At 37.1% G+C, this 18,250-nt stretch overlaps 3 protein-coding genes across 3 annotated transcripts; 2 read left to right on the forward strand and 1 right to left on the reverse strand.

Moving 5' to 3' along the window:
- Positions 1-771: 771 nt before the first annotated feature.
- LOC141836942 (protein PLASTID MOVEMENT IMPAIRED 2-like) lies at positions 772-2,272 on the reverse strand. Its single transcript, XM_074724419.1, has 2 exons — positions 2,162-2,272; positions 772-2,054 (listed from the first exon to the last, which is right to left on the reverse strand). The coding sequence occupies exons 1-2, from the start codon at positions 2,210-2,212 to the stop codon at positions 882-884; spliced, it is 1,224 nt and encodes a 407-aa protein (XP_074580520.1). The 5' UTR covers positions 2,213-2,272; the 3' UTR covers positions 772-881.
- Positions 2,273-6,320: 4,048 nt separating this feature from the next.
- LOC141841078 (putative calcium-binding protein CML18) lies at positions 6,321-7,028 on the forward strand. The gene has a single exon (XM_074729203.1). It carries the CDS (start codon positions 6,334-6,336, stop codon positions 6,823-6,825), a length of 492 nt encoding a protein of 163 aa, XP_074585304.1. The 5' UTR covers positions 6,321-6,333; the 3' UTR covers positions 6,826-7,028.
- A 5,862-nt stretch (positions 7,029-12,890) lies between these two features.
- On the forward strand, positions 12,891-17,325 carry LOC141841866 (uncharacterized). The gene is made up of 5 exons (XM_074730062.1): positions 12,891-13,029; positions 13,114-13,190; positions 13,283-15,007; positions 16,192-16,318; positions 16,438-17,325. The coding sequence occupies exons 1-5, from the start codon at positions 12,891-12,893 to the stop codon at positions 17,133-17,135; spliced, it is 2,766 nt and encodes a 921-aa protein (XP_074586163.1). The 3' UTR covers positions 17,136-17,325.
- Positions 17,326-18,250: the final 925 nt, after the last annotated feature.

The following is an 18,250-nucleotide window of genomic DNA, read 5'->3' on the forward strand; positions in this document are numbered from 1 at the left end:
TTCTCCAGGCACTTGCTTCTTTCCTGCAACTCTGGCTTTCTTTCCTTGAGCGTGAGGGCAGATGATGGCGATGTTGCATGCCCAGGTGGCATCTTAATGCTCTCCCCGACTGCCGCTGCGTCTAACAAACGGCAAAGGGACAAAGAGGATGGCGAGGCGTGACGCGGATTGGATAATGACGGGTGGTTTCGCCAACAAGTACTGACGCATGATGCGTCGCCCACTCAGTCAGTCACTGATTGGTCCGTCCCTTTATAAGATTGACCACTCAATGAAATCGGCTGGCTAAATCGAATTCGATTGGGATTCGGTTTAGTTAGATGGCAGACATAAAAAGTAAATTTGCCGTTCATGGACAAAGAGAAATGGTCTAATAGATGCGATGAGAAGGCTGACCCAAAGTTGTGAAGTGACATACTATTTAATCAGAGATAATTTAAACGACAGCGACAATTCTAAGATCCAAGGACTCATGTCTAAAATTTACCTTTTAAGTGAATAAGAGAAGCATAACAGATTCATGGACTCATCGCTAGCTTGTTTGTTCTGTGAATTGAAATCAGAGACAATTAAGCGCCTGTTTGAAAAGCCGATTGTTTGAAATGTGTTCGCTTCTAGTTTGGGACGACTGACGGGGATTTAGACAAACATCTGCGTTTGATGGAGAAGAAAATTAGCAGAAGCAGCAGCATTTTTGGTAGACTTGTAGAAGAAAAAGAATACAGAGAAATATTTATCAAACGTATATTATATACACTTGCGTCCCATAAACTGGCCCTATATATATAGTGGCAACAACACAAAGGAGTATAATTCTACTGCTGCAGAGGTGGAACCAGAAAGAGATTTCTTCTCCTAAGACTTTTGAAGTGCAATGAATCTCAACTTTTATTTGCTGAACCGCTTCCACCGAGGAACTTAATTAGCTTCAGGATGATCTTCTTTCTACCGACTGCTAAGCATGTGTCCGATGAGACTACAGCCGGCTGTGCTTTTGATGAGCCTGCTGATCTCCTGAGCTTGACTCTCCTGGATTGATCTGGTACTCGGCTCAGAGTAAAAGATCTCCTTCTCGTCGCTGGAGCAAGTTTCGAATCCAAAGACTGGACTTGTTTCTTATCTGCTTCGTGAACACTGAGCTTAGTTTTTATTGTCTTCTTGGGCGCAAATGGTTTCCTTGAACTGGTTGAAAGCCTTCTTCTCTGATTATTGTGATCCCCATCTTGACCAGTTGCCAATGCTTCTATCCATGCTTGAGCTGCTTCTACTCTTTGGCCAGAAATCTCCTGAGCTGCCTTAGCTTGCTCGATCAAGTAGTGCTCAAACTTAGATATGGTTATAGTGGATCCATATAGAGAGGAGTTCGCTCTGTTACTACTGTTGCTGTGTGCGATTGCCCTCAGCTTCTGCTCTGCAATTGCCTCAAATGTTATCGCTGCTTTCATCTCTTCCATTGCTGCTTGAAGTCTCTCTTCCACGTACAAAACACTAGATTCTGTCTTCATCAGTTCCGATCTGAAGGCTTCAATTGCTTCATGTGTCGACTCTGCATCTCTTTCGGCTGCATCTCTAACTGCCTGTAGTTGTCGCAGATCCACCGGGAGATCGAAGACTATATCTGAAGCCCTCTTCTGAGCCGACGAGGCAACCTCCAATTTGGACTTGGAACTTCGGAGCTCGTAGTTTAATTGCTCAACTATGGATTCTAATCTCTTTCTAATGCTGCTCGATCGCTGCTTCTCCTTAGCGACCTGGTGTATTTCTTCCCTTATAGCATCCATTTCATCCATGAGCTTGAAACCTTCTTCTTTAAACCTTACCAATTCTTTCTTCGCCACCTCCAGTTCTGCTTCGGCCGCCTGCACTAGAGAAGCCTTCTCGACGCCGCATTTTATCGAGCAACTGTTGTGCGAGTTCTTGCCCATCGATCTAATGAGCTTTACCTCGTTTTGCAGGGAATGGATATCTGAAACAGTGAGATCAAGTTGGGACAATAATTGGTCAATCTCACTCTCAGCGTCTCTCCTTTTCTTATCTAATTCTAACCTGTTAATCTGCAGAATCGAATGCAAGAACTCCTCAATCTCGAAACAAACAAACAAACGAACAGATGAAAAAATTTACACAAACCAGCGGAAACAATGAAACAAATATATATTACCTGTTGTTTCGTGCAGTTTTCCGATGCCTTTTTTCTATGATTTCTCTCCATGCAAAGGCTAATGGCTTCTAATTCAGTGGCTTACAGTAGAATTGTAGAACAGAAACTGAAAGTTGAATCAGGAAACAGATAAGCAGAAAACGATCTGTTTGTATATCTGTTGGATTTTTATAGAATATTTCTGGAAAAGAAAAGACATGGAATATCAACAAAATGCTTAATTTACTGGTGCATGCGTTGCTTATCAAATGCGTTCGGCTTTGGCATTCTACTGGATGTGGAGCTTTTTTCTGCCACATAAAATTCCCAAGATGAGGAATAATTTCATGTCTCATTCGGGACATTCGTTGGTAGATGGTTACGAGTCGTCGAAGTCGGTTTCAACGCCTCGCTCATTTTGAGCCACCAAATTAACAAGTCCTCGCATGAAGCTTTATTATTATTATTATTATTTATTTATTTTTTGTTTTTCCTCTAAATTATAATTAAAATCCTTTGGGTCATAGATTTTTATTGGATAAAATGGGCCATAGATATTTTAACATTGAATAAATAGAAAATAGGCATAAAGACTATTCCAAGTGTCTTAAAATTCAATGCGGAAGTAAATCAACAAATGTGAAAAATAAAATAAAATACGAATAATATTCTCATTAAAATTAATATACACATAAATGCAAAAAAAAAATGTATTTGAATATTTAAGATAAAATAAAATATAAAATTATAATAAAATAAAGACAAAATTAAACCTGTGTGTTTTCATTAAAAAAATATAATGTGCAATATAATAATAAGAGTAACTAATTTATTAAAGCATTTTATTATGAAAATGTTTTAAACAATATAACTGTATGAGCCTTATAAACTATAGAAAATATATCAAAACAAGTAGGATGAAATAAAAAATATATAAATAAATAAAATAATGATAAAATAAGTACATTTTTATTAAAATTAATGTGCAATTTAGTAATAAAAGATTCATTTATTTGAAAATAATTAGTTTAGTTATAAAATATTTTTCTAACGTTTTGATTTTTTTTAAATATTACTATATTACTCTTTTTAATTTTAATCAATTATATATAATAAAATTTGAGTTTAGATAAGATGGATAATATTAATTAATACAACAATTAAAAATTGCTCTATTCAAAATTGGGGAATCATCAACCATGAGGAGTTTGTATTTAGAATTATTAACTATATTTAATCTAAATAGAGGCGTCTAGTTTTATCAATTATACACGTTCCCGTCTGAAATTGGAGATTTGAACCATAGATGAGCAGTCTTCCAAATTGATAAGTTTCTAATGATCTAGTTAAGGATGGACCTAGTGGATCTCTACAGAATTCGACAAGAGTTAGAATAGAGGTCAATATAGACTTTGACTCAACCACTCCAACATTTTATTCCCTGGGTTCACATCACCTCATATTCCCTACGTTTTATTGACCTTGCTATATATCCCATGTTCGCCATGTTCTTGATACAAAATTAAGAGTCAGGCATGGGCGAGCTGAGGTTGGCGTGTCGACTCCGGTTTTCCATGGATCAGACTTGATCTAAGTTTGACCTCCTTCGCTTCCTTTATCTTGATTGATAGCTCACCTTAATTTCTGATGACTTTGAGAACCCTGTATCGACTACTTATGATGCCATATCAATATGTAATATAAATTGTAACGTACGTATGCATAATCAACTAAGAATATAATATAAAATTGATCGTGAATTGATAATATCAAACAGCTCATTTTAAAATAATAAAAAGATATAATTTAAAGACACTCATACATGAATAAGATACTACTACAATTACTAATTTGGTCGTAAAATTAATAATAATAATAATTAATTATTTTAGAAATCTAACAAAGAAATAAAAGGTTTTATTACCTAAAAGTATATTAAATTAAATACCTAATGCGTGCTCTCGTCTCTCGTGCCTACTTACATGTCATTCTCTATTTCAAACAAATATCTAAAATAAAGTCTCGATGTAAAAATTTAGAAAAAAATTAACAAAATTTAAAATAACAAGTAATTATAAAACATTCCTAGATGTTAATGGATTTCTAAGTGCCTTTTGCATAGGATGCAATTACCATTTCTAGTGCTTATGCCTCCTTTCGTATTCAGCACTTCAAGCGACAAGAAGCATGTTGACACCACAACTATTGGACACGCATGCAGAATGGAACCAGAGTATACTGCCACTGCCTTTAAGATTTAAATTTCAAACAAAATAAATATTTTAAAAATACATAAATTATATTTTAAATTTATCTGATAGATAAATCAAAGAAGACTGTATATTTTTAAAATAAGTCAGATAAATTTGAACACTTCAATTTAAAAAAAAATACATGAGTTAATTCTTTAGTGAATTTTCATTTTATGTTCAGCAAAATTAGTAGACAATAATCCACAAAAATAGAAAATTCCCTTATTGTTCATACTGTCTTTAATATTCCTTTGTTTTCTTCTTACAAAGACAAAAAGAAATAAATATATTCTTCGGTTGCTAAACAAAATTGATTTCACAAAATGACTCTAACTATTTAATATAGTGATAAATAATAATTTTTTATTAATATAGCAGAGGTTTTAATCCATATAATAAATAAAAGAGTACAACTTTTAATTTGCAATATCTTCACATGCATATATATATTGAGAGTCCCAGGAGTACTTGGAAAGAAAAACGAATGTATTAAAATCAAAGTATTCAATTATATATAATTAAGTATTTCGATTTAAATTAAACAAAAATAATTTGGAATTATCATAATTATCTTTAAAAGTGTAGAAGATATATTGCATGGTCAGTAACAGACGAAGATAACAAAAAATAATGATAAATTGACACTACACGAATTTAAATTTTTACAGAGTAATTTATATTTTCAATATAAATAAAAATAAAGTATTTTAATAAGTTTACAATTATTTTTATAATATATAATGCTAAATGTATTTATATTTATATTATATTATATATTATGTAATTCTACTGTTGAGGCTGATTACTTACCTCCAGAGTAGAATTCTATTCTCCAGTAATTATTCCTTTTCTTAATATTATATTCTCAGTAGCGGTCAAAATTTTTTTTGTGTAATTAACATAAGTAATTTCCTAATTTTTACGATTAAATTGTCACTTTATCCATTCCACAGGTAACTAATTAAATTTTCTTATATTTTTGAGTTATTGGTTAAGTACTTACATAACTATACTAGGTATACTTACCACAATATATTAATAATTATTAAATAATTATATGTGATAATTATAATTATTCATAATATTATGATGGGTTAGAATATACAATTCAAATGCATTAGTTATATAATAATTACACTAATTATTATAAAAAAAGTTTAAACTTTTCTTTTGTTACCACATATATTTTTATATTATTCTTAATAATTAGTTCTTTACTATTATATGTGCCATATGTGCTCATAAATACATGTCAATAAAAGCTGCCCAAAATATATGTTAAATTCATTATATTACTTTTATGATGTATTTTTTTACTTAAGAAAGGAAATTTAAAAAATCATTGATTTTCTTCCTTTAAAAATTGATTACATATGCATTTATTTTTTTCCACTTTAAGCTGTATTATAATTATATTATATTGCGCAAATTTAGAGGTTATTATAGTCGTTGGATTTCAAAATTTTGAATATATTCAAAATTATATATATATATATATAACCAAAAAATAGTTGACAAAATTATTTTACTGTATTTTAAAAGTTATTCCACCCTAAGAAATAAGTTGATAATATCAAATCAATAGACGAATTGATTCTTTTCAATTTGAGCTATGTTTTAGACTTTTCTAAAATATTATAAATTATAATATTTGATAAATTCCCATTGTTATATTAAAAGAATTAAAATAAAAATAAACTTGCATCAATGACTACAAATTATATATATTAGATTTTGAAAGTAGCGTTTTTTTAAAAAAAAAAAAATCATTGTGCGAAACCGCGTTTTTATTTCAATTTCACTTTTTAAAATTTTATTTTATTTTTAAAACGACTCCGCGTTAACCCTCAAACGAACTTCTCGTGCCTGTCTATTTATTTGAGCCGACCATCGTTACTTTTTAATCATTTCTTTACGTGGATCGAAGGAAGAGGAGAAGCGATGGCGGCAGACGCCCAGGGCTCTTTTGGCCTCTTCCGCATGGACGAGATCGAGAAGGTCTTCGCCTGCTACGACGCCAACGGCGACGGTCGGATCTCCGCCTCCGAGCTAGCCGGCGTCCTCCGCGCCCTCGGCCTAGATGCCTCCCCCGTGGAGATCAGCGACATGATCGCCGAGATGGACTCCGACGGCGACGGCTTCGTCGACCTCCAGGAGTTCGCCGACTTCCACCGCCGAGGGGGCGACTGCTGTGGCGGCGGCGACGACGACGGAGACAGCAGGGAGCTGAGGGAGGCGTTCGACGTGTACGACCTCGACGGCAACGGTCTGATCTCCGCGGAGGAACTCCACCGGGTGCTGAGTCGTCTCGGGGAGGAGTGCTCCGTCAAGGATTGCGCGCGGATGATCCTATCCGTCGATGTAGACGGCGACGGCAACGTCAACTTTGAGGAGTTCAAGAAGATGATGATCCACGGCGTCGGAGGGAGGTGAAACTCCTCTGCTTCTGATCCGTCGGCGGCGGACCCTGCTGCAAAACCACTTCTTCAACGTATCTCTCATGATATACGAGCGCATAAATTAATGTCGCTGCTCGGCCGTAGCCATGAATTGTCCTTGCTCGATCGCTTCTGATTCCGCAGCAATTGCTTTCTATAAAATCGTCACTTTTTTTTGTGCGTTTTACAGACTTCAAATTACCACCTAGTCGTAGAGATGACAACCCTCCCTTCGTATGGTTCACATGCAAATGATTTGTGCGTTTCAGAGGATAATGAGATAATAAGAGAGATGTTAATCTGTTAATGGATCAAAGGCATTGATCAATCAGCCTCGATTTGCAAGCCAAAGGAAAGAGCAAAGCTCAGCTAACAAGTTTAGATCATCGAGGTATTATGGTGGCAAAGCATCATCAAATTAAGTGGGGCACTAATAAGAAATTAATGGTGGAATTCTTGCTGGTGGTGAATCTCTTGATGATGTTGACAAAGAAATTGAGTTGGGGCACTGCACAAGCACAAGATTATACAGAGTGGGAAAATCAACCTAAAAGTAAAAGCATAGACATCTGTGTGATGAGTGGAATGGGGGAGGGGAGCGATAGATCAACTGAGGTGGTGGCATAGGGGGATCAGTGATGACCACACCCAACCTAACAATCCATGATATATTGATAAAAGATTGACCCATTTATGAAACATTTAAGTAAGAGAATTCGTGCGATACAATTTATATACTTAAAAGGATTATAATAACTCAAATAACCTACTTAACAAATTCAAATAAACTTTAAATACAAATACTACATTATATTATCTATTTTTAATTATATAAAAAATTTAAACTATAATTCATATATATATACTATTACACTATAAGCATTTATAATTTGTTTACTAAATTTATTTTATTTATTTCAAATTCAAATTTATAAAATTATGAATCAAATTGAGTTGTTTTGTGTTTAGGACTTCTACTTCTAGTCATTCCTTCTATTTTTTTTTTCTCTAAACACACCTTCCCCTCTTTCTCGCGCTCTCATGGTAGTCAAATAAGAGGCGCCTTTTCCTCCTTCAAACACTTTCTTCTCCTTTCGGCTCCTTTTCTTTAATCTAAGGTTTGGTGGTTCAAAAGTTTATTTGGTTTAATTTTAATTAAAACTAAAATTAATTATTAATTAATACAAATCCATGATGAATTATTTCGTCCTTGTTGGACTATAATTGGCACACAGCCTTTTAGATTAGCTTCTACATTAGTACTTTATCGGGGCTGGCGTTCAGTTCCCCCAACAAACAAACACTAAAAAGTCAAAACAGATATTCAAAAGTCAACCATATAATAGCAACGTCCTCAATTTGCTGCCGTTGAGCCCTGTAAAATGAATCAAAGTCAAATTATAATACTATATATGCATGATAATTAATGCAACTAAGAGTATACATTTTTTTTGTGAGGTCAACTAAAGCATGAATGCTTTGAATCTTCGCGATGAAGAAAACTAAATTAACTTGCCTGATTTAAACTACTGTCGACAAAAATGTAGGTCCAAGTTCCAGTTTGACATTGCACAATCATAATTAGGATGATATCTTAAAAAATTAAATGTCGACCAACTTCGAGATGAATTGCACATCCACAAATTTTAGTGTTTGTATATAGATTTGCACCGTGTGAACTACAGGAATCCAAACTCCAAGCTCATAATGCACAACTTTAGACCTTTTTTACAGCTGCTGTAAGAGATTAAAAACGCAGGCAAATACAGCTTCAGAATCTAGTCTAGCAAAACGCATGACAATTGTTGTTGCCTGTGAATTAAGACTGCAAAAACATGTATTCAGTTGGAGAAAAGCAGATTGACTGCACGTACTTCTGCAGAGTACAAAGCTCATCTACACAATCTATAAGCAAATAAAACCAACTATTCTATGAAATTTTAGGTCAAGTGACCTGTCGTATGATCTTTCAAAGTCACCTGATGATGGATTTCACCTTACTTTGAAGTCAAGAAACAGAATATCAATAAAATTGCAGCACGCTTGGCAACAAGAGCACTAAGGCAAACAGTCATTTAGCTTACATCACTTTCCTTTACTGAGTTCCTCCTCGGGATCTTGAAGGGTCCCAAACATCCAATCCATCCATATCGTGTAGTGGCCATAGTTGTGCCGGTATGTTGTATGGTGGATTGTATGGTAACCTGCACCCATAACTGGCCATGGATGCAATCATGGATACTTGCAGACCATACAGCCTCACAAAAGAGTAAAGCTATGTGAGTCATGAAGTGGGTCGGGACGAGGAAAAGAGCTATCACGTGTGGCACAGCCTGCAATATCCCATCCAATGGAATTTCACTACAGACTTTAATCATTAAGAGTATTAATAAGATCATTTTGAGAGTTCTGAAGTAACAGAGGAAAGGAGAAAGGATCAATGTTTATTGAGCAAACCTGACACTAATGGTCAATGTTCATTGTAAGGGATGAAGCATCCGCAGGCTTGAAATATCAAAGTAGGGTGCTTTTTATCCTGTTCATGTTTCATGTCCGGTATGTGCAAGAATGAAGAATAACCACCTAAAAAATATCCCCTGGGGCATTAGAACCCAAACAGATTTCATCATTGTATGTAACACTAGCCTTAAGGTATAACCACGCAAACAAATTTCAATATTCACACTCCCACCCCCAGCAGATCTAAAATTGGCAACCACCTAAGCTAATTTATGTATCATAATTTTCTTTCAGACAACTGATTCTGTAAATAAATAGCACCTGCTAGAAGTTTATCAAATAAAACTTTCTAAATCACATACAAAAACTAAAACAATCATGGAAAAAGACTTCACCAAATGTCTATAGAAAACACACACATGAAATTTGTCATAGCAAATTTTTCTATAGGCACTTCACACACCTACAAACCACATTTGTCTAGAGGCACTTCAACCACACACACACACACATCAAATTTGTCCAAAACATGTCTCTTGGTAAGTGTGATGCAATATAGTGAAGAGAAAATAGTAGTAATCTACACTAAAATCACTATATCACAGGGGGAAAAAATTAAAGCCCTCAAGATAAATGAATATCTGAAAGAAAAAAAAAAAGATCTTTAGTGCAAGAAAATGTGGTTTACAGTCAAAAGAAAAAGCATGAGTTTGAGAAAAAGCTAAACTATGAAACAAGATAAATTCCTTTTAACATGTGCTATCTTAGTATCTTACCACGATTAGTAGTTTAGTACCTCAAGTTAATTAGATAGTGATTTCCCCTCGTTAAAAATGGCATGGTCAAATTTGAACACATAGTTTTTACCAATGTCCAAAATCTCATTTAAAAATAAATAAATAAATAATAATAATAACTTATTTTAAAATGTCTTTGAGGATTGTCAAGCTAAAGTCTACTTGCCAGTAACTTTTGGTTCAAGAAGATCGAAAAAAATTGTCTAATTAAGTTTTGTCTCATTGTTAGACCTAACAAATGATACTTTAATATCGATCTACAAAAAAAAAAAAAAAACTCTAAGAATCGTCAAGCTTAGTCTTCTTTCAAGTAGCATTTTGTTCAAGAAGATTAAAACTTATCTTAGAAGTTTCGTTTGCCTGTTGTAACATTCAATAATTTTTTGAGACATTACTAGACCTAGCAAAGGGCATTGTAATATCGAATTAAAAAATAAAAGAACTTTGCAAACAAGCCTAAGAGAAATCTAATGAACCCTAAAGTAGCACCTGGTTCAAGATGAGGACAATTTACATGGAAAAGAAGGAACCATAACCATATGATAGGGATCGAATTAACATGTTTCAAGAAAAAAACTTAAAACGCATATAAACGATCCTATATTTCAACAGCAATGGGGCCAAAAGAAAAGAAAACCAAAGGGTTTTGACTTTTGAGCCATAAAGGAAGGATACAAAATCAAGAAACTAAACGAACGGTTCGATGCACACCGACCAACAAGAGAACAGCCAGGACTGGATCGGCCGGGGAAGTCGCTTCCACACATCGCCCTGTATGATGGGGTCGAGCACGATTCCATTGTACCAATCGGTCTCCTCCACGAACTTAAAAGAGATTTTATCTGGCTCCTAGTGGATGAGATATTACGCAGTACGATAGCTCCTGAGAATTGTCAATCTCATTTTTAATTATAATTCATCATTGTTTATGCTATAATTCGTGGGCCGAGCAGTGTCTTATCCGGGCTTGTTTTGGGGCCTGGGAAATGGAACTGGATATGTTACCAAAAGAATTCGATTTAATGGCTTCTTCATATATAGTCTCATAAACTAAAACCTGCACAAACTAATAAATTTATAGTTGATATTAAAGATATATTTTATTTACAGAAATCGTTTTGTCAAGAAGGAAATAACATCAAGAGATCGGACTTTTAAGTTATTGATGCAATAGCAAAGTAGCCAATCTATACAAAAACGCAACCCTTCATGTTTCAACTCGATTCTACAATTTTCTAACACGACTGAAAAGAAATAACTGCGTATAATAAGCCCTGTCGTTTTGTTACTGAAGCCAAGAAGAAAGGCCTTCTCCAGTCGTCCTTGTCAGGCCAGGCAGAGGACGAAAGGATGCAATCTAAAACGAGAGAATCCAATGCCGGCCGGACTGACTTAGCCCACGCACTAATCATTAATTAGCCTGACCTGACATCACAAACATCAATTAGTCGAAGATTATTAGTAAAGCTGACAAATGCCACCAACAGTCCAAATTATTTACGTAAATTATTCAGTGAAGGATAAAGCACCACCTGAAGAGGTATTCGAATGTGAAGTAATTATTAACATCTGCCCGACGACAAGGACTGCACCGACAGAGCATTTTAAATTCCTTGCTGAAAACGATGCGGAGGGCAGAGAAGCCGTGCGGGCCTGGTGGTGGGGCCGAAACAGTGCAATGGGAATGTAAGTCAATTCGGCAGGATCTCAAGTAGGAAACATGAATGGTCGGTCGCCTCGGCCGTCGCTGTCCCACCTCGGCCCGCTCGTGGCCCAATTGGGAACCACGGCGACGCGCCTCGTGTCCCGGGGACGCTCCGCATGCATTGGCTCTCGTGGTCCTCTTCGCTTTTCGTCCACTGCATGTAGACTGCTTGGCGTGGGAAAGCGCCTCGGTTTGCCATGGCGTCTCGTTAATCGGTCTCGGAAGTTGGAGTTCCTGATGAAGCATGGGATAAAGTTTGATTCACCGATCACATAGTGGGGCGTAGTCTGATAAAGCTCCTTGTTGATCCGCTCATGCCGCTAAATGGGATGGTGGCGAGTATCGCAGCAAGATGTAGGTGGAGCTTGGACAGATGATCCCTTGGCCTCCCACATACCATGCATACCTGGTTTGTTCAATCCAAAAAAGACAACAAAATAAAGAAGAGAGCGAGAGGGGTCATTTGGAATGAAAGAGCCACTGGCATTTGGAATTACTGATATTGACTGTTTGCTGCAGAGTTTGGGCTTATATCATTACTATGTTTAAACTGTCGTAAAATAAGAGAGAAGAAAAGCAAAAGGAAGAACACATCGGGCCTGCTTCTGGCATCCGCCATCTTCCACTCGCTGGCTGCTGCTGCTGTATTCTTCTTGCTCCCTCTAATTACAGAGAGGAATAAAAAAAGGTAAAAAAAGGATGGAATTTAAGCATTTGCAACATGGCTTTCAAAGAAAGCGAGAGGGGGAAGGAAGAAGAATACGCTCCGACACCGCACTCTTCTTTCCAGACTTCCCTTGCTTCCATAAGCTTTAACTATTTGTTTACTAATTAATCCTCTTCTGATTTCCTTCAGTTCGACTTTCTCTCTCTTTGGCTTCTTTGTTCTGCGTGCTCTGCGACTGCGACTGCGACTGCGACTGCGACTGAGTTCTAAGGGAAGCATTTAATTTGTTGCTTGCCAGCTGCACTGCCAAAAGGATGATGAGAAAAAGGGAGATGACGCTCCATTGACTGCTGAGTAGTAATAAGCAATCGCTGTCAAGCTGCCTTTTGCTACTCGGTCTTTCTTGAGGGGGGTTTTACGGTGGCCTGGAGATGAGTCTCGCCATCGCGGAGAGGAAGGCACAACAGAGGCAGCCGGGTGGGTTCGTCGGCGTGTTCTTCCACCTTTTGGAGCGGAACCGACGGCTCGCAAAGAGGAAGCTTTTTTCTCGGAGGAAGCTCCTCCCTCCAGGTATTTTGGCAGTTTGTTATTCTGCGCTGTCAATATAATGTGCATTGCGTATGGAGCGTTTACACCCTTCATTGGGTTGCGCAGTTCGTGCGGTGAAAGCGGCAGTGGCGACGAAGGCGTTCGCCGCCGATGAGAAGATGCCATTGGCGAAATTGCTGCTGGTGAAGTTTTGATTTTTTTTTGTGTGTGTCCTTTTATGTTCCTTGTGTCATTGACGCTCCCTAAAAGTCGATCTTTTGGGTCAAAATGTTAGATCGATGATGAGAACCAGGGTGGTTTTCCCTGCACGAAAAAGCTCGACGATCTGGGACGTGGTATGCAGGCTCCTGGGCTGGTGGCCAGGTTGATGGGTCTCGAATCCATGCCTGTTATCGCGCATGAAAGGCCACGAAAGGCTACATACTACAGCTGCCTTGGTAACAGGGAGAAAAATTGTGGGGTGTTTCACCGAATCGATCAGGACCTGCGTGTGGAATCTGGTGGGATTGGGAAACAGGAGAGCAGACCGCATAAGTTGAGGAAGACTGGAGGGTTCTTTGAGAGACAGCCCATTGATGAAGGCCACGGGAAAGCTAGTCTTCCGGGGAAGAAGAAGACCGTGCTCTCTTCCCCCTCAAAGAATAAGATTCACAAGCTACCTTCACCTCTGAAAAGCTCGCGGTTACCACCGGGCAGGTTGATGAAGGCTGCTACTAGAATTCTGGAGCCTAGTTTGCAGACAAGAGGTCGGGCTAAAGTGGCAATAACCTACAAGGATTCTTCAATCTTTGACGTAGAAGGCATTGATATCGTCACGACCTTGAAGGACTCTAATGAATCATTCTGTGATTCTGTTTCTGAATCTAGCATGACCTGTGGGAGATTAGATGGCAAATTCAGATTACAACTAGGTGATGAAAAAACTCCGAGACAAAGGATTGGTTCATCTTCTTTTGATATTGGTAATGCTTCTTGCCCTCATGCTGACATTGCAGAAGGTAGTTTTAGTTCGTTTGCCTTGCAAGGGGAACACTGCAATGGCTTTGAGATGCTTAAACCCGTTCAATCTAAGATTGCCGTGCAAAACAACTTGGAGGAACTTGGTCAGAAGAATAACCAAAGTGCATGCAAGACTAAGCTCGATAGGTCATCGAATAGTCTTTGGAGGAATCAACTTAGGCAGAATCAAGCCAGTGGAAGAAATGCTATTTCAACAGACAAAGTAGCATTTGGAACCAAGGTTAGTTCAAGTAAGCACGGTGGAAGAGATGCAAATAAGCTCGGTAGTGCAAAAGGTTCTGCTTTTGTGGTAAGAAACACAAGCAAAGACAGCCGTTCAAAGTTGGCTTATGAACAAAATAGCAATCGAAGGGAATTAGATACTAATGCTAAGAAGAAGAACATGTCGCATAAGAGAACAATAAGTACTTTCTGTGGAGAACATGTTGAAACCAGACACCCCACTTCTGCTAAGCAAAATACTGGAATCAATTTAAGCGATGGAAAGGGGCTTGGACAAAACAGTAACAGGTCTTTCAGCAAAAGATGTATCAAAAGCAATTCAAATTACAAAAGTGGTGATGTATTTGGTTTCAAGAGCAGTGATATTGTTTGTTTCACATTCAATTCACCTATTATGCATATGCCTAAATCACCTTCTTACAAGGAAAAGGAGAATAACAGGACTACAAATGAGTACATTAACAACATTGATTGTGATGCAACCTTGGAGTTGGATACACGGTGTAACATGATATCTAACAGAATAGCTACATTGAGAGGGGATGAATTAAGGAATCTGCTTGAAGAAAAAATTAAGGAATTTACTTCCATTGATCAGGACTTACTAGTTAGGGCTGCAAGATCTTTTCCTTGTCTAGAAGATCTAGGAACTGCCTTCATATCTGAACAGAATGAACATAAACATACTGGTGCCTGCTCCGAGAAAATTGTCATGTCTTCCTGCTCAGACTCATCTTGTTTTCCTACACAAACACAGGTGAAAAAAATGGTTTTATTTGCTTGTTCATATATCCTTATGGTGCCCGCCATATGACATAGTGGGTGTAGTATGAGTGTTCCTTGACCAGAGCATATCTAGCTCTCAACCAGTATGACCATGTCTAGCACATTTTTTCTCCTTTTTAGGCCTTTTATATCTAAAATCTAGATTCATATCATAGGGGATATAGTTTTTTGTTTGCAAGAATATATATGTAAGCGTGTTAGTGCTTACAATGAGTTATATATGAAATCAGTTCTAAATTGTTGGACCTCATGGCTTAGTGATGATGATGATAAGCATGATTTGAGAAGGAAGAAACTCAGCAAACTTCCAAATTTTTATTGCCTCCTATTTTTTCATGGCACTTTCCTTCATAATGTATAGTTTTTTAAAAATGAAATGAGTTATGAGAGCCGAAATATTTGTTCTATTGGTGTGGTCTTTGTGCCAAAAAAGAGCATATTTATACCTGCCTCTAGACATGAGATTGGTATTTCGTTAATAGTGTAATTAAAGATCTCACTTATTTGCTATCTTGACTATAGGTGTCAGTGGGTTGGGCCTGAGCTTGGGCCATGTCCCGGCCCGTGAGGAGTCATGTTTGCTGGGCTCAAATTGAGGTCTGGCTCAGCAGGATCCTGGGCCTGGAGGCCATATTTAAAATTTTAAAATATTAAAAAATAGTCAATAAAAATTTAAGAAAAAATAATAAATATTATAGAATGTATATTTTTATTGAATATATTTAAAATATTAAATATTAAACTATTGTATATATAGTCTTTTTGGTGGGTTGGATTCAGCTCATGGGCCATGTAATTGCTGCTGGCCCAGGCACTTTGCTGGGCTCAGGCCTGGCCCGTTTATGGTCGGCATGCCCATACCGAGCTGGGCCGTTGGTGGTTTGACCTAGTTAACACTCCTAATCTTGACAGTTATGTTATCTGGACATTTTGTAGTATCAAATTGAAATGGCATGGCCAAATTCTTTATGGGTAATATATAAAAGGCCAGAGAATTTTCACCTCTTTCTTATAATTGTTGCCTTCTCAGTCAACTTCTTTAGCATAACTTTTTCAATGATAACTGAGATTATCAATTAAAAATAAATTTCTCAAGATTGCTCCTAGTATGATAGTTGGTCAATTTGATTCCTCTGACAAATCTTTTCCCGACAGGACCATGTCAAAATCAGCCCTGCATCAGTTCTTGATTTGGAGAGTAGTCAGCTTAGCCCAATATCCATTCTAGAGGCTGCATTTTCGAATGAGAGTTGTTCAATTGGGAGCCTTAATGCCAGTTCAGGTGCAGCAAAGTTTATCATATATGTTTGTGAACCTTGAACTCCTTTTTCTATGTTTGCTCCAATGAACACTGACATTGTAAATTAAGATCATATTTGTCTACAATGTGTTTGCTTTCAGGTGGAAAGCTGCAGTTTGGTTTGGTGGAAAATTGCAACACGCCACAGTCAACTGATACAGAGAATGAACTTTTGGATTCAGCAACATCAGTCGATCTCAGGTCTATTGTGGACAAAATCCAGCTTCTGAATTGCATAACTTCAACTGCCGATTATATTCAATGTGATGTTGGATTTTCAAACTCTATTCTTTGTGAAGCCAGGCATTTTGCTTCAAATGCACTACTGTTGTTTGAAAATTTCACCTCGAATGGACCAGAAGTTGGTTCTTTAGACATTTCTCTAGAATCATCTCTTTTAGACTTGCTACAAGGTATTTGCGACACACTTCAGATACCAACCGTTGATCCCTGTTATAAAGGGTTAAAAGGAACAGATCAACTAAGAGAGTTGCTATTTGATTGCATGATCGAATGCCTAGATTCTAAGTATAGCTGCTCAAGCAAGTCTGGTTTCATGACATATCTTAATATACCTTTCCTTTTATCCCGAGAAAAATTGTTGGAAGAACTTGGCAGGCAAATAAGAGAATGGTTGGATTTGGCAGGCAAGTTTTTGGATGATTTGATCAAGAATGGAATGAAAAGCTCAACTGAAAAGTGGACAGTTTGTAAGATGGAAGTGTTTGAGGCTGGCATGGATCTAGAGAGCAACATTCTTCAGACTTTGGTGGAAGAAATTGTGACCGATTTCTGCTAGCAGATGTTTATCAGAAGTTGCAACTTATGGGTCGATTGATCTTATAAACAAGCCCTGATTTTGTGTTTCTTGGTTTCTTACTGTATTTATGACACTAAGAAGCAAGAAATCAAGTTTTGTACAACTTGCCAGAAGATTTGTGAAAAGGGTTGATTGCTGAGTTAGTTGATGTATTTTTTGGAGATTTCTACATAGTATGAGTTGATTACCTTTTACTCAATGTGCTTATTTTCTGTTTAAATGCTTCTTTGTATTTAACTATTTCTTGCGCAATCTTCTTAGCTACTCTTAAAGTAGATGTTGAAGTGCCAATTTGACTGCCAATTTGACTTGATTGTTACTTGCGAGGTAAAATTGTTTTGTGTTGATGTGGTGATTAGCCTTTGAGTATATCTATGACTGAAGTGGATTTATAGTCTACTCCCATATAGCGGCTCTTGTTCATGTGCAAGTCCTACTGCTCTTTAATACCACACTAGCAAGTAGCATGCTCCTTATTCGTAGGCGCGCAGATACTTATCATGCAAATTATATATAATTATTAACAAAATTCTGAAAGGTGAGGGGCTTTGTTATCCTACACTTCCTAGCACACTGTTAAGCATTCATTAGCTCTATCGGATATGTTTAATAAATCGAAAAGGTTTGATCCTCCAGTCTACAGATCATAATTTTGCCGGGAGGTCCAGTTTGAAAGCTTATTATTATTTTTGTTAATTTATTAATTTAATTAGAAAAGGCAAAGTCTCTTCCCTGTTATTTGACCGGCCGGGGGAATGGGTTGGTTTAATGGCATTATAATTAAGCGAGAAAGCAGATCAAGTTGTTAATTGGTATAATTAACAATAAACAGAGGAGACAAATGAGAGAGCATGGTGCCGTTCACTGACGGCACCAACCATCTGCGGTTGGAAACTATGGCATGCAACAGAGTCACTGCATGCATGGCATTGGCTCGCACACTGCATTTGGATGAACACGATGTGGAACCCACTCACCTTTCCTTGAGCCACTTCTTCTAATTCTAACATGCACGATCAAGCAACTTAATGCCTGAAACACCACTTCATTCAAATGGTATGATGGTGCATATGCCCCCTATCCTGTCTTTTATT

Source organism: Curcuma longa, chromosome 11, assembly GCF_044706935.1.
Source record: "Curcuma longa cultivar G26 ecotype Majalengka, Jawa Barat chromosome 11, ITB_CL_G26_1.1, whole genome shotgun sequence".
Classification (NCBI taxonomy): Eukaryota; Viridiplantae; Streptophyta; class Magnoliopsida; order Zingiberales; family Zingiberaceae; genus Curcuma; species Curcuma longa.

Bases quoted from the DNA above. Each gene is read 5' to 3' on its own strand.
- LOC141836942 (XM_074724419.1), bottom strand. From the start codon at position 2,212: ATGGAGAGAAATCATAGAAAAAAGGCATCGGAAAACTGCACGAAACAA. The intron at 2,055-2,161 runs GTAATATATATT...TCGATTCTGCAG, and splicing joins AAAACTGCACGAAACAACAG to ATTAACAGGTTAGAATTAGA.
- LOC141841078 (XM_074729203.1), top strand. From the start codon at position 6,334: ATGGCGGCAGACGCCCAGGGCTCTTTTGGCCTCTTCCGCATGGACGAG.
- LOC141841866 (XM_074730062.1), top strand. From the start codon at position 12,891: ATGAGTCTCGCCATCGCGGAGAGGAAGGCACAACAGAGGCAGCCGGGT. The intron at 13,030-13,113 runs GTATTTTGGCAG...TGGGTTGCGCAG, and splicing joins GAGGAAGCTCCTCCCTCCAG to TTCGTGCGGTGAAAGCGGCA. The intron at 15,008-16,191 runs GTGAAAAAAATG...TTTTCCCGACAG, and splicing joins GTTTTCCTACACAAACACAG to GACCATGTCAAAATCAGCCC.